Source organism: Pelobates fuscus, chromosome 4 (genome assembly GCF_036172605.1).
Source record: "Pelobates fuscus isolate aPelFus1 chromosome 4, aPelFus1.pri, whole genome shotgun sequence".
Taxonomy (NCBI): Eukaryota; Metazoa; Chordata; class Amphibia; order Anura; family Pelobatidae; genus Pelobates; species Pelobates fuscus.
Genome location: NC_086320.1, coordinates 123,008,685 through 123,024,516, shown reverse-complemented (window position 1 = coordinate 123,024,516; position 15,832 = coordinate 123,008,685). Strand labels below are relative to the sequence as shown.

Sequence of the window (15,832 nt, the reverse complement as noted above, 5' to 3'; positions counted from 1 at the left end):
AAGGAGGACGCGCCTCCAGCCATGGCACACTAAGTCAACTCGCATTGATGCTACCGTTCAGCTGAATGCTGCTGGAGGAAGTCTCGCACCTGGTCAGATTTTCTACACTATAAAATTTGTCTTGCGTTCATACAGCGCAGCCCTCACCCTTGCTAAACAGTCCTACTTTTCTTCTCTTATTAGTTCATGCTCCCGCAATCCTAGGCATCTCTTTAATACTTAACTTTCTTCTTCGCCCTGCTGCAGCCACCCCACAAAGTAATCTTTCAGCTGATGGCTTTGCATGTTACTTTACTGACAAGATTCAACAGTTACGGAATTAATCCTCCCCCCTTCTCTATCTCAACCTCACTAGGACCATACCATTCCTACCCTCCAAGCGTTCTCGCCAGCTACTGAACAGGAGGTGGCTGCTCTTCTCCTTTCCTCTCATCCCACCATATGTCCACTTGATCCCATCCTGTCCCACCTCATCAGATCTCTCGCCCTTTGTTTGGTCCAGTCATTAACGCACATCTTCAGCTGCTCTCTTTCTTCTGGTGTTCTCCCAGCTCCCCTTAAACATGCTCCTGTTGTACCTATCCTCAAAGAGCCATCTCTTGATCCTACTTCCCCTTCCAACTATAGTCCCATATCCCTGCTCCCTTTCTCCTCAAAGCTTTTGGAAAGACTTGTCTTTACCTGTCTGTCTTCCTCAACTCCAACTCTCTTCTTGACCCTCTTCAGTCTGAATTCCACCCCACCCACTCCACAATGACTGCTCTGACTAGAGTTACAAATGATCTAATTGCAGCTAAAGCCAAAGGCCACTACTCCACACTAATTCTTCTTGACCTCTCTGCTGCCTTTGATACTGTTGATCATGGCCTCCTTCTCCTAACTCTTCAATCTCATTGTCTCTGTAGCACAGCCCTCATGGTTCTCCTCCTAATTTTCCCAATGCACCTACAGTGTCTCTTTTTCCAACACCTCCTTTCCTCATGCCGTCTCAGTCCCTTAAGGTTCAGTTCTCTCTCTATACTGCCTCTCTTGGCAAACTCATTAATTCATTTGGATTCCACTACCACCTGTACGCTGACGACACTCAGATATACCTCTGCTCTCCTGACCTCTCCCCTGCTGTCCTAATACGAGTCACCAATTGCCTTTCTATCTCTGATTGGATGTCCACCCGCTTTCTGAAGCTCCATCGCTCTAAAACCAAGTTGCTTATATTTCCTCCTCATAACACTGATCCTCCTCCTTAACTCTCCCTGCATGTTGACAGCACCTGCCTCACCCCATCCTTTCAAGCTCGCTGTCTTGGTGTCATTTTTGATCCTGGCCTCACCTTTGCGCTTCATGTCCAGGCTCTTGCTAAAACCTGGTGATTCCACCTTAAAGACATTGCCCGAATACCCACTTTCGTACGCAAGTTGCTGCCAAGGAGCTTGTTCATGCTCTAGTAATCTCTTGCATGGATTACTGTAACTCTCTCCGAATTGGTCTTCTCAGAAGCCGTACTGCCCCCCCTACAATCTGTGATGAATACTGCTGCCAGGCTGATATTTCTCTTACACCTCACCCCTCTGTCGATCCTTACACTGGCTTCCTGTACCCTACAGGTGTCAATTTAAAATACTAACCCTAACCAACTCTAGCCCCTCTTACATTTCTTCACAGATTCATAGGTATGCCTCCTCTCAGTAGATAAAAGTAAAAAGAAAGAGAAAACGAAAACTGAAGAGAAAATGCTTCACCAAGTGTGTTTCACTCCAAATCACACAAATAAAATCAACAATATAATATACAAACTGGTGAGAGCAAATATATGGTGAATAAACCAGTATGTGAATAAAAAACATGCGCTATTACCATGTATCTGTATATCCTAAAAATATAAAACACAAGACATAGTATAGCCTGTATAATGAATTAAAACAAGAATGGAGAAGAAATAATCTCACTCACAATTTGCTGAGCCTATGGAAGTGGCTCAGACTTATAGCGCCTTTTTAGATAATGTGTGGGACCAAAAGTGCTGGATGTAATGTAGAAGCTTCACTGCAAATCCTCAATTTCCCTCCTGGATGGTAAACATACGCCAAAAAGAAGGTGTAGGTGCAGGAACAAATTCTTTATTTGTACAAAACAGCATAAAAATGGATCTCCAACGGATATCCGTTGGAGATCCATTTTTATGCTGTTTTCTCCATTCTTGTTTTAATTCATTATACAGGCTATACTATGTCTTGTGTTTTATATTTTTAGGATATACAGATACATGGTAATATTGCATGTTTTTTATGCCTCCTCTCAGTCTCTCCGCTCAACTGGTGACCTTCTCCTGTCTGCTGCTCCTCGCACCCTTACAGCAAATTCACGCCTGCAAGACATCTTACGGGCTGCTCCTTTCCTTTGGAACAGACAGCCTGCCCCTGTCAGACTCTCCCTTAGTCTTCAATTCTTTAAGAAGTCCCTCAAAACTCATCTTTTCAGGAATGGCTTATGGCTTCCAAGAGTAACTTCTATCTCTCAAACCTTCCTCTTGCTCTCTCCTAAAGGGCCACACTCCACTCTCACCTCAGGTTCTGCTACTTTCCCACCATGTCTATTTGCCATCTCCCTCAATACCATTCCTATTGTCTTTTTAAACCCCAACTCCTCTAGACTGTAAGCTCGTTTGAGCAGGGTCCTCAACTACCAATTGTTCCGGTTACATTTTGTTATGGTCTCATTTGGTAAATCCCCTTCTTCTTGTAAAGCCTGCGGAATAAGCTGGCGCTATATAAATACCAATAATAATAATAATAGATGGGTGAATTCTTGTGTGTTACAATATTATTCCCCTATAGTTAGCAATTTTATTATACTTCAATATGTTTATTGTGTGGGCACCCTCTAATACCATTTGATTCACTTTGTTGAGGGATAGAGAGTTGTGAATAGCCACATATTCGATGATTCAATGGAAACCTTGCATCTATCCTTCTACATCCCAAATAGCTCTTCATAGAAATTGTATCAAGCACTGGGAGGTGCTACTTTATCTTTATCTGAAACTCTTCCCGATTCCTGTGTAGTGAATTTAATCTGGTAGATAGCCACTTGGGGAATATATTAAAATTATGGCCAATAATAAACGGTTAGTTTGCAATTATTTATCCTTTGAATAGTAACAAAACCACAGTATATAAATTCAGTTCAATTAAGGAAAGATTTTTGACCCTTCTGGGTTATAATTTTTTTTGCATCAATCCATCTGATTAATAATATGATTAGGATGTTCCCTGGTGATTACCTTCATAACCTGTAATCAAGCGGTTTTATTCTCAATCTCTAGCTATGATTATCGCAGTTATATGCCTAAATAGGGGTTTCCTAAAGAGAGTTTTCATCCCACTATTGATGAGGCTAGGACAGTCCCTGGCGATTACGCTCACAACTTAGAATTTATGTTTTATTCTCAAATTACAGTTTATTTATTTTTAATTATTTATTTTTATTGTGCAATAAAGATTACATACAAGCCTGCAGTGCCACAATAGCAGTAACAGGCATATTGAAGCAAACAATATCATGACAGGGTTAAACTGCACTTTTTTTTATTTTTTTAGGTAAACAGGATGGTGCTATTAATGCCGGAGGGTGCTGAAGTAGGATTATTAGTATAAGGTCATGCAGGCAGTCAGGCACGATAGGCATAATATGGAAAACAAAAAAGAAAATTAACTTTGCTTGGATGCCATGGATTCTGAGTAAAGTAACACGTATTAATATAAAGCATTATACTGTTGGGTAACATGGATGAAATTCAATAAAGTAAAATAAAGTAAAAAAAAAAAATAACCACCGGACTGTACCCCTACAACAATTCGAACAGAGGGAGAATCTAGGTTAGTAAAGCTGTTGCCTATGGTAGAGCAGCAAATCAATTTATCTCAAGCCCTTAAACTAAAGCTTGTCACCAAGGGGCCTGCATAAGGCTATTTAACCAATGCCTAACTGTGGCAGGCTGCCAACCTTGGAAGGCATGAGTCCACTGTTTCATATGCGTGGGCACCACCAGTCCCATGTGGAGGTGTGCTCCTGTGACGCGCCGATAGGACAAAGGCCATCCGCAGGACCAGTGTCTCTCGGTGCTCGTGGTCGGTATTGCTGAGTGTGTGTCATGCCACCTTGTCAAATTACAATTTTAAAGTGGTATAACTGTAGTTAAATCCCTAAATTGGGGCATATTACCTAAAGTGTGTTTCTAATTAATTATATGGGTAAGGGGTTTCCTGGTGATTATGCCAACAACTTATAATGTTTATGTTGTACTCTCAAATTTCAACTTCAAACTAGTATAATCGTTGGTTAAATCCCTGACTTGCAATAATATCTTCTTGTATAAAGTAAGTTCATATTAAACTATTTATTCATCTTCCCTTTGCAATCAATTTTCAAATCTGTATAATTATGAGAGAATTGGATACTATGACTATATACATTTACGGTTTAACTTTATACCACCAAGTCCTTCATATGTTTTGTTTACATTTGATTTAAGTTTATTAATAAAGTTCAATTCATTGTTATTTTCTTTGAGTGAGGGCCTCTATTCCTCCCCTATATGGGAAGGATCAGTTTTCTCTTGATTTCTATTGTGTTTTCTATTGTGTTTTCAAATTGGGTTACCCCTTCACATTACGACCACTTTTGTCTCGTTTCGTTACTACAGTCCTGTTTCTTGTTTTATAAGCACATTAGGCAAATGCAGTAAATCTTTACACTTCTGTTGTAAGTAAAGGAGGACCTCAACTATACAGCAAAGACTGGGTTAAAAAATATGGGCATACCTACTCTAGCCACTGAACCTTGTACACTGCTTTCTGAGGTGGACTACTAAGTTGAGTCTCTGAAGTCACAACTTAAAAAGGTTTTTTTTTAAGATTCTCTGGGCTCAAAAAAACAAAAAACAAAAAACAAAAAAAACGGTCCCAATTCCAAAAAGAGATCAGTACTATTTGCCCTGAGGAAAAGTGTTGAAGTAGACCCAACTACCTGTTGAATCAAAAGATAATAAATAAAAAAAAAGCTGAAAGAAGTACCGTAATTGGGCATCACCAATTGTTTCTGTAGAGAAGATAAAATCATATATATGATAGTATATAGAATATTTTAGGATTTGTGGGGAATGCAGAGTGGCCATGAACAGCCAACCTCTTGGCGATTAATACCTCTTGCCTCAATGATGAGATCTATTTAGCTCACCAGCTAGGAGGGCAACAGTTCACAAAGCATAACTGCAAATAAAAATACATAATTTACATCACACCATTTACTGACCAATAATACATGGCAATACATAGCATGGTTTTTGGTATGGTCCCAGCACTAGTGATCGTGGATACAGTCCTGGCAGGCATATCTTTCTCTCAGTGTCATGCTCATCCCACAGCTGAAGAGCACATCAAGATTGTGTTGTGGAAGCTGCACTAAAAAGACTTCAAACTTGTGAATTATGTGGAAACCTTATGTGGAAACACAACGAAAATTTTACACACATATTGTAGACCAGGGATAGATTGTGGACTACATCCCCCATAATGCTGGCAAAGAATCAAGGGAGGTGTAGTCCAAAACATCTGGAGTGCCGAAGGTTGCCTATGCCTGTTGTAGACCATTTTTCAATGTATAATACTGAAGAAAAGGTGAAGGCCCCTACTCATGCATTGATTCCTCAAAATGTAACTCAGCTAAGGCCTCTTAAATTACGATCACTAATTTTTGCCAAGCCTAGCACACCAGCTATATCGGTTACATCACTTGCTAAATACAAGGACACAATCTGGACAGCCGTTCTTTTAGGATTCTAATAGAACTAAATCTGTCTTCTCAGGTTATGATCCAAAATGACCTAAAGATACCATCTAAATTGGCATGCAATGCCTCATCTTATCTACTAGGATCTGTGCTTTCACGTGTCATGCCAGAGGGTAAAAAGCTACCCATTTATTTTATCCCTAGATGCTTAACATCAGCAGAGCAAAACTATTCACAGATAAAGAGGCGTTAGCCATTTAAAAAAAGGGGGGGGGAAGAGAAGGGGAAGGGGGTAATGTACAACTTAAAAGAAATAAAATCATGTTTCTACTGTCACGACTACTAATGTGATACAACATGCAAAACTATGTAACATCTACATAGAATAGAAAAATAGACAGAACATAAACCAGTCCTTATAATGGCCAGATTAATATGCTGAAAGACAGAGAATGGTTAAGGGAAAGCAAAGGTCAAGGAAGCCAGAAATACACAAGATCGATAAGAAAGCCAAGTCAGGGAAACCAGAGATCAGAATAGTCCAGAATAACCAAAGTTAGAATAACAGGAATATCGGGGGCGTGGCCAGCGGAGCAACTGACCAGACGCATGTATGCAGAGCTCCGGCTCCATAGACTATATTCACAGACAAAAAGCCACGAAACCGGCCAAAAACAAGAGCCAAATTGTGCCTACTACCTCCACAATCGAGATGGGGCGCAAAAACAGAAAATCAGCCTACTCAGAAAGCCTTTACCAACCTGACATCCGAAGATCCTTCGACGGACAGAGGCCTCAGGCCCAATCCAAGATGGCCCCCAGCAGACCACGAGACTCCAGCACTTCGGAGGGCTCCGAGGGGGAAGATGGATCCGTGGCCTCACAGGTGAATAGCGGAGTGCACTGCAGGGCGGACTCGGACGCCGACACAACCCCAGCCACTAAAGGGGACATTAAGAGGCTGTTACTGGACCTCCGAGCAGTGTGGAAGACAGACCTAACTGGAGTGCAGGCGGAGGTCGGCGCACTAAGTCGCCGGGTGGATGAAGTAGAAACAAGAGAGGGAGACAGGGACAGCCGGCAACTTGGGACCCAAGCACAGCTGGAAACTATGGCCCAACAGATCCGAAGCCTGACCAGGACAGTCACCGCTCTCGAGGCCCGGCACCGCAAGAGAAACGTGCGGATGCGAGGGATTCCGGAGACTGTGAACCCGGAGGCCCTAATGGACTTCACTGATAAGGTCGCCAGGGCTCTGGGCGTGCGGGGGGACAACAAAGCACCTCCACTGATAACAGCATTCAGGGTGCGGAAAGCTCCCACCGCCCCTGCTGACGCACCACGAGATACAATAGTGGTGACGAGAGACATCGCGGTCAAGACGGCCATCCTCACCCGATCCAGAAGCCAAGCCTCAGTGACCGTGGACAACTGCCAGATTAAAATATTTGAAGACCTACCTTTCGCAATACTGGCAGAACGGCGCCGGTTCCAGCCGGTCACCAGAACACTACGAGACCATAATATCAGATACAGGTGGGGAGCATCTGGAACCCTAGTAGTGCCCCACGAAGACACAGTGCTGATCCTGTCTGCAGGGGAAGACCCTGCAAAGCTCCTCAACACGTTACAGCTACCGCCTGCAGCGCTGCCAACACAGGGAACAGCCGAAGCGGCCAACGCTAAGACCCTGATACCGAGAAGGGTGACCCAGAACAGAGCTCACAACTTGCCACAGAATGGTCCGACAGACGGAGAACAACCCCCGTGAATAAGAGAGGGGCCCCGCATCCCGCACAGGTATCGCACGGACAGCATGAGAACTCTGGTACCTACCTTGTGGCCCACTGGGACTTGACTCTTTTGTCCGAGGCCCTTACCCCTGAAGACTCACCCGCCAAGCTGTTAAATGTGAGCAAAGTAAACTTTGCAAAGAGACAGACTAGCTATAAAGGCAACACATAACTGCCCCTTACTGTTTTAGTATACTGTTCATCACTTATCGATTGCTCTAAACGATGGTTGCTGTTTTTTCCTGTTTTTTCCTTTACATTCCCTTTTTCTTTTGTTACTCATATATGTATATCTAGCATTATATATGATGTTGGTCATGCAGATGCAAAGGGGGGGGGGGGGGGACAGAACACGTAGCAACACACATTGAGATGCCCAGTACCCCCCAAATAGCACACCAAGGCACACGTTCTCACGCCCGCTGAACATAGCCGGGCTCAAGCCGACAATCACACCATGGATATTCCACATAGCGAGGGCAAGCCTCAAACTGGTGGGATCACCCGCACTACAGGGTAACGCTTTATACATCAAATTTTTATTTTTTAAACCCGTAACTACAGGCACGCAGAGCAGTCTTTCCGATGTCACTGCAGCCAGACTGCTAAATATAGGAACCACTACCCGAGACAGGTCCTCCTAGATGCCACACTATGTTTGCTTTGCTGTAAATAGGCTTAATCTGCAATATAATTTAATATAATTTAATGTAATTTAATTTAAGAAGACAACATACCAATGGCCACAAGAGATGTATGTGGCCCCCAGTTGAAAGCAGGCCTATAGCCCTTATTAGATAGCCGTAGGCATCGTACTGTGCCCACCTACAAGCCATGATTAGTCTATCATGACCGACCTTAATACTATTGCATTTTACACACTTGAGGTCATTAAGAGTACATATTATCTATCCTAACTTGTGACAACATAATTAGACGTATAACCAGAAATACGAACTGAAAATGTATTTCAATGTGTATAACGTTTAGAAAGATTCGAGCTTTCCGTGCTTACAATGATGTTAATACTTCATAAGATATATATATATATCTAGTCAACATTTATTTTATCCTATGCATTGTCATTACTCACCATTTAAAATGTCTGACAATTTTGCTTATATCCATTTATAGTTCACTTTTTTAAAAAATGTGCACTGCTATCTTTATAACATGTTATGTACTGTTATCCAATGGCTTACTGCAACTGTTGTGGTTCAGAAAGCCAAAATGTTATATCATGCACTAACAAAAATAAAGAATTTAAAAAAAAAAAAAAAAAAAAAAAAAAGAATAACAGGAATATCAATAACAAGGACAAGAAAACGCACTCTCGGGAACCAGGAACAGAAACCATGACAGGGCAATGAACTAGGGAAATTCAGGGGTTTAAATACCCCTCCTTGGGCGGTGATTGGTCAGAGCTTGGCCTCTGACCCCAGAACGTGCGTGTGCATCGTTTGCGTGACCTTTGGAGACGGAGCTCCCGGCTCGTAGCTGTACAGGTAAGTCCTCCAACCTGTCAGTATGGTCGCACCGATTGGGTGCGACCACGTGCAGCCGGGGGCCGGGACATTTACAAACAGTAAATGAAAAGACTCATTTGAGTACCAGGAAGGGCATGAGCTGTAGCAGCCACTTCTGGCCAGGAATAGGTCAAAGACTTCTAGTGTGTATGTATCTCACGATTTTTGTATTGCTAATGGGTGTACCATTTTAAATTTTTTTTTTTAAATCTGGTCACCCTGCCCATGATGCCCATGGAAATACAAATGCATTTTCCAGATTGGTATTTGTAAGACACCTACTAGGGGACATGCATAGTGTGAATACAAAGACCACAAACTAGGATCTCACCACACCAGAAACACAGACAATTGCCTGTCTCAGATATTCTCATATAGTTAGGCTGGATTACCAGAGAAGGTACCATGTGAATTTATTTCACTTACGTTACAAGAAAATGTGAGCTAGTGAGACATGCTGGATGCCTACAATGGGGCAATAGGATGGTAAACCAAGCATCTGCAACCAACAATGTTAAAGATACAGCATGAGGGCCATCCAGGTATGGTGTACATGAAGCAAAATATATAACGAATATATCGTATATTATATATAGTTTGTTATGTTAGTCAATCCAGCTCTTAAATAGCATTGTTGTATAGCAATGGTAATCTGGTATTACACAATATCTACCAGCTGATGCACAAATGTTCTTTCTGTTGTAATGTCACAGTAACCTTTTAGCAAGCTGTTTTTTATTTTTTTATAGGATGCTGTAAACAACTCCTGGTGTGCATGCTTACACTAAGATGTATCTGCAGAAAAATAAGTGTATACATATGAGTTTATTTGCTTGCAGAGTGCAAGGATCAAATAAAGAAAATGTTGTAAAAGTTCTGTGATGTATAGGTTTGTATGTACGTTTTACAATGGAGGCATTCCATAGTCACATGGGTCAAATTGTTACTTAAAGGACCACTCTAGGCACCCAGACCACTTCAGCTTAATGAAGTGGTCTGGGTGCCAGGTCCAGCTAGGGTTAACTAATTGTTTTATAAACATAGCAGTTTCAGAGAAACTGCTATGTTTATCAATTAGTTAAGCCTTCCCTCTAATCCTCTAGTGGCTGTCTCACTGACAGCCGCTAGAGGCGCTTGCGTGATTCTCACTGTGAAAATCACAGTGAGAGCACGCAAGCGTCCATAGGAAAGCATTATGAATGCTTTCCAATGTGACCGGCTGAATGCGCGCGCAGCTCTTGCCGCGCGTGCGCATTCAGCCGACGGGGAGGAACGGAGGCGGAGAGGAGGAGGAGAGCTCCCCGCCCAGCGCTGGAAAAAGGTAAGTTTTACCCCTTTTCCCCTTTCCAGAGCCGGGCGGGAGGGGGTCCCTGAGGGTGGGGGCACCATCAGGGCACTCTAGTGCCAGGAAAACGAGTATGCTTTCCTGGCACTAGAGTGGTCCTTTAAAAGACACACTCTAGACACTTGATAACTTGGTCAAATGCTTTGTGTGTGAAGAGTGTGTTAATTTTAGAAAAAGTGAAGATTTCAATCGAAATTTACACTTTTCTAAATTAACCTTGTTACATATCCTGGCGGTTAAGACAGCAGGTCATGTTACTTCCTGGTTGTTTACTCCAGAGCAAGACTTCTCATTGAGCTGCTTTGGGAAGACTGATTGGACAGCCACAGAAAGCCTGGTGTTTGGGGAAGAAGGGAAGGGCTTGGAAAGGCTGCAGAGAGCGGTTTTATGGATATACCCAATAATAACAATAAGGAAAAATGCATGAGATTTTTTCTTATTTTGGGCAGTGGAGTGTCCATTTAAAATAAGCCAGCAATCTTACAGCAGACTTATCTTTTCTCTATCAGAGCGTGGAGACATTGTGCAGCACTGCACCAGGAAGCACATCCAGTGGCCATCTAAGGAGTGGCCACTAGAGGTGTCCCTAAGCTGTAATGTAAACACTGCCTTTTTTCTGTTGTTTACAACAAAAAGTCAGACTATACATTAAGCTGTAGTTGTTCCGGTGACTAAGGTGTCCCTTTAAGTACTGGCCATTGGAGCAACTAAATGACCTCCGTTTGTCTAAATATACATAGGGATTAAGGAGAGAGCGCAGGTAACTTTCTTTTCTTTGGTTTTTACTATATATTGGGGCTGATGTGTACTGTAGTCCTTGCTGCCGGCCCATTAGTGATGGGAGTGAGCGCAGGACTTCTCTTTTTGTATTTGTATTTACTTTGTATCCCACAGCCTGGTTACAATGCTGCCGCCCATCCCATGTGTTCCCTATTAAGGGTTAATAAGAATATAGGGGCATATATAAAAAAAAATACCCCTCTCTGTCTCATTAGATATATCTTTGCCAGAAGCTCAAGGAAGCAGGCTGAAGGGTCAGTGCTTAGGGGGGTCTGCCTTGACGTTGGCAGGCGAGCATTCCCTCCAATGGCCATTGGAGCAACTAAATGACCTCCATTTGTCTAAATATACATAGGGATTAAGGGGAGAGCGCAGGTAACTTTTTCTTTCCTTTAAGTACTAAACCCACTACAATTTAATTTGGAGCATAGAATCTATCAATTTTCTCAGACAATGTAAAACATTGCTTTATCTTCTAAGAAGAGAGCCACTAGAGAAGTTTCTTACTTACATCTTCATTTTTGAAGGACTTTACGTTTGGGGTTACCATGTGGTACAATATGTGGATAATGCTACTGGATTCAATGCTTCTCTGTGACAAGCACTGGATTGGCAGATTGAAGGGATTGACACACATGTATTCTATTAGTAGCATCTGACAAATTCATCAGAACTGATTACTTCAGAGTAGGTGAATCACCTGCTGCAAGGACTGTCTCAGCAAAGGAATAAAAGGCAAATTTTAAAGTATTTTAAATAAAAAAATAAATAAATAAAAAAAAAGATGCAGTATTTAAACACAAAAAAGGTCTAATCTTGATTTTGACATCGACTTGCTTTAAACAACTGTGGTGGAAGATGTAGTGGTGTGCTAAATTTCACATTCTTTTATCAACCAATTTTTATGAATGAAAAAGTATTTTGCCCACACCAATACGGTCATAAACCGACGTGACTCAGACTTCTCCTGCACAAACCTGAATCCACATCATAGCATTAAATCACACAGTGATATGTATAGCTGTAGTTTAAGTAATCCTGGAGAAGAAGATGATGTGTGAAACAGATAGCCAAAACCAATATGGGCTACCAGAACATGCAATCTTTTAACTTTATATTAAAAAGGATATCATGCACCATATTTAATGAGTTTTCGACTAGCGGCGTGTCATTTCTTATTCCAGATAACATCTAGGTATAAGTGTTGGTAAAATCCCCTAGAAATATATATATATTTTTTTAAAAAGTCAACTTTAAGAAAACAAATAGATGGATTGATTGTTGCCGATCATTCCTATATAGAACATCTATCCACAACATATAGCAAGCAAGGAGGTTCTTAACAGACAGAAGGACCCCCATTTCGGAAGGACAGTCTATTTTAGGCCCACGCCCTCTTCCTAAAGTCCTTCTTTTCTAGCAGCTCCTCCATGTTTTTGTCAAAGTGTATAACAGAACTCCACTGCAATAATACACACAGAAATGTGTCTATAAACTATAAAAAAATGGTTAGAAATCAGTCTGTATGAATAAGATACATTTGCCATGCTGTAAATTACATACTTTATTGTATTTGGGTTATGCCCCCTCTTTATTTATTGGAGTTTTATAGGACTAGCTCATTTCTTTTTTCCTTTGGTTATAAAATTACTTTTCAGTTGCATAATTGTCCCCTAAAACGTCTCAGAGCAACTCCACCCCAGGCCACACACACACACACACACACACACACCACTAAAATGTTTAAAAACAGGTCCCTCTTTTGAAATGTTGAAAGGTATGTGATCACCTAGTCATCCAGGGGAAATATGCTTGCTTTTTCCCCCCGCTTTAAATCCAAAATAAAATAATAATTTTTAACACACTAATACCTATCTTAAAGTATAAAAATATATGTCACTAATAAAGCTCAAATGTTAATTTAATGTTAACCTTTTTAGTAGGAAATACCTTTTTCACTGCTGTGTGATACATGAACTCCACTCTGGGAAACAGTCGCATTTTGGGTTGGTGGTTGGTTTACAGTCTCCAGGAAGGAAACAAGATTTTCATGGTGAGACAATTCCTCTATTATAGGGAAGGAAACAATGTTCCAATTCAGGTGAGTTTCACCTTCAGTCAGTGCCCGGAACAAGGATGGTATTGGTTCATGCAGTTCTTCCACAGTACTCTTGGAGGTCGGCGGAGTGTCACTGTAGTTTCTTGGGTTGCACATTCCTACACAGAAAAATAGAAAATACAGTCTTCAATCCATTTTGAAACTAAGAATTTGATGGAATTGTGGCATATTTGTGGGTTGGATATAGACACTAAAGATTAAGAGGACATAGTGATTGAAAATACTCTACAAAACATCTAAACATTACGGAAACAGAAGCTCAACCAGTTACAATTTCAAAAGGATTTACTTGTGCAATGTATAGGGCAAGGGAGCAAAAGTTGAAACTAGATGTTGTGGACTACATCTCCCCTGATGCTTTGCCGGCATTATGGATAACGAAGTCCACAACATCTTAAACTGCCAAAGCTTGGCTCTCCTTTGTATATAAAACTGAAAAATGCAGCACAGTACAATTAAGGTAAGCATGTCCGTAAGCAATCTGCATTAAAAACAGTTGGTGTGTGGTAGCAGAAGAAACAACCAGAAAAACATGTAGACACTTGGATAGAAAATACACTATATGGTCAAAAGCATGTGGACACTCAATTATTTGTACATTAAATATATTAACCCCTTGGTGACCAGACCACTTTTTAATTTTCTTACCGTTAAGGACCAGGGCTCTTTTTACAGTTCTGTGGTGTTTGTGTTTAGCTGTAATTTTCCTGTTACTCGTTTACTGTACCCACACACATACATACATACAGTAATCTAATATATATATACACACACACAGTTTTTCTCACCATTAAATGATCTTTCTAAAGATACTATTATATATATAAATAAAAATAATTACTATAAAAATGTTTTTATAAAATATGATGAAAAGATCAAAATAAATAAAAAATAAAAACACACCTTTTCTAACTTTCACCCCCAAAATCTGTTACGCATCTACAACCGCCAAAAAATACCTGTGCTTAATAGTTTCTAAATTTTGTTCAGAGTTTAGAAATACCCAATGTTAACATGTTTTTTTCCTTTTTTTGTGCAAGTTGTAGGGCTATAAGTACAAGTAGGACATTGCCGTTTCAAAATATATATTTTTGAAATCTATCAATAGTGACATTGTAACACTTATCTGTCAAATCTCTGAATCACAACTCACAAGTACATTTTAAAAAAAAAAAATTTTTTTAAGTAGGCAACCCAGGGTATGTCGAGTCTTTTTTTTTTTTTTTAATTCTTTAATTTTGTATGTGCATATAGGTTACAGACAAGCATGCAGGGCCACGACAGCAACTGCAGGCATAATCATAGCATTTCAATGAGTGGCATGTTGGTACAGCACATTTTTTTTTTTTTTTTTTACATGAACAGAAAGATTGCCGGCATATTTTTGTTTAAACGTTAGAGTTATGCTGAGTAGTTTTAAGTTTAGATATAGTACAAGATTGTGTCTGCGAGTTATAAACAGGCTTGTGTAGCCACATTAGGAAATACAGGCTAGTAATACATATCAAGCATTTGAAAGGCATCAGCTAACAGCACTATATTTCGTAGAGTCAGCATAGTTTCAAGACAGTGAAACAAGCATTGTAGGGGTGTCTAAAGCGTGAAACAGTTAGTTAATAGTTGTTTGAAAAGATAAAACAAGCTAGGAACATTTTTAAGGCTTATGAATATATAGGCAGAATAAATAGTGACCGCTGGAACATACGCATGAAATTACTGCGTGGCTGTAAGGTACCGCAGTTTTACATTGCTCCCCTCCCACCACTCAATCTCACTATAAAGCAGAAGCACACACTTGAGCTAGCAGAAGCAGTTAAACATCAACTGATAAAACTAAAAAGTATGCAACTCAGCCATGTATCATTGGTAATGGTGGGGTGGTCTGTCCTGGGCGCCAGCCTTGTGTGTCAGCATAGACAGGTGGTAAAAGTTAGTTTAAGATAGTCCCCTCTGCCGCCATTACAGGTAGCTGGTACGTGGGAGTTCTGCTCGTTGTCAGTCGCTAGGCAGGGTGTCTGCTGTGCATTTACCGCCTGTGAGAGTCCCTTCCGTAGTAGGGGTCCAGGCGGATGCCCTTCTGCTTCTCCTCCCGTCGGTAGTCCCCATGGTGCATGAGCGGTTGCAGGCGGCCAATGCGTTGTAGTTTTTACCTTGCCTGGGGGAGGGTGTACCCAACCCCCGCAGGAGGCCTCCTTGGGTCCGATCATGGCTTGGTAAGGTCCGGTAGTGCCTGCAAATGGGTGGCTGAGGGTGGTATCTGTGGGTTGTTGGCTGTCCCCTATAGTTTCTGCTGATGTAGAGTAGTTGCCCATCAATGCTCCGGTCTTGGCGCCGTCGCATGCGGCCTCCGCCATCTTAGATGTGGTGTCCGGATGGACTGGCGGCCTTGCTGCCATGCCGACACAGCCAGCGGTGGTCAGGTCCCTAGGGTGGGGACCGGGATCACCCCCCCGGTCCATGGGGGGGGGGGGGAACGGGGCCA

General features: G+C 41.5%; 1 protein-coding gene across 1 annotated transcript in view; it reads right to left on the bottom strand.

Annotated features, from left to right (window-relative positions):
• TWSG1 (twisted gastrulation BMP signaling modulator 1) overlaps positions 1-15,832 on the bottom strand; it is a 56,869-nt gene that overhangs the window by 22,043 nt on the left and 18,994 nt on the right. The window contains exon 4 of the mRNA XM_063450465.1: positions 13,182-13,448. Within this exon, the coding sequence (XP_063306535.1) occupies positions 13,182-13,448 (267 nt within the window). The remainder of the gene's footprint in view (positions 1-13,181; positions 13,449-15,832) is intronic.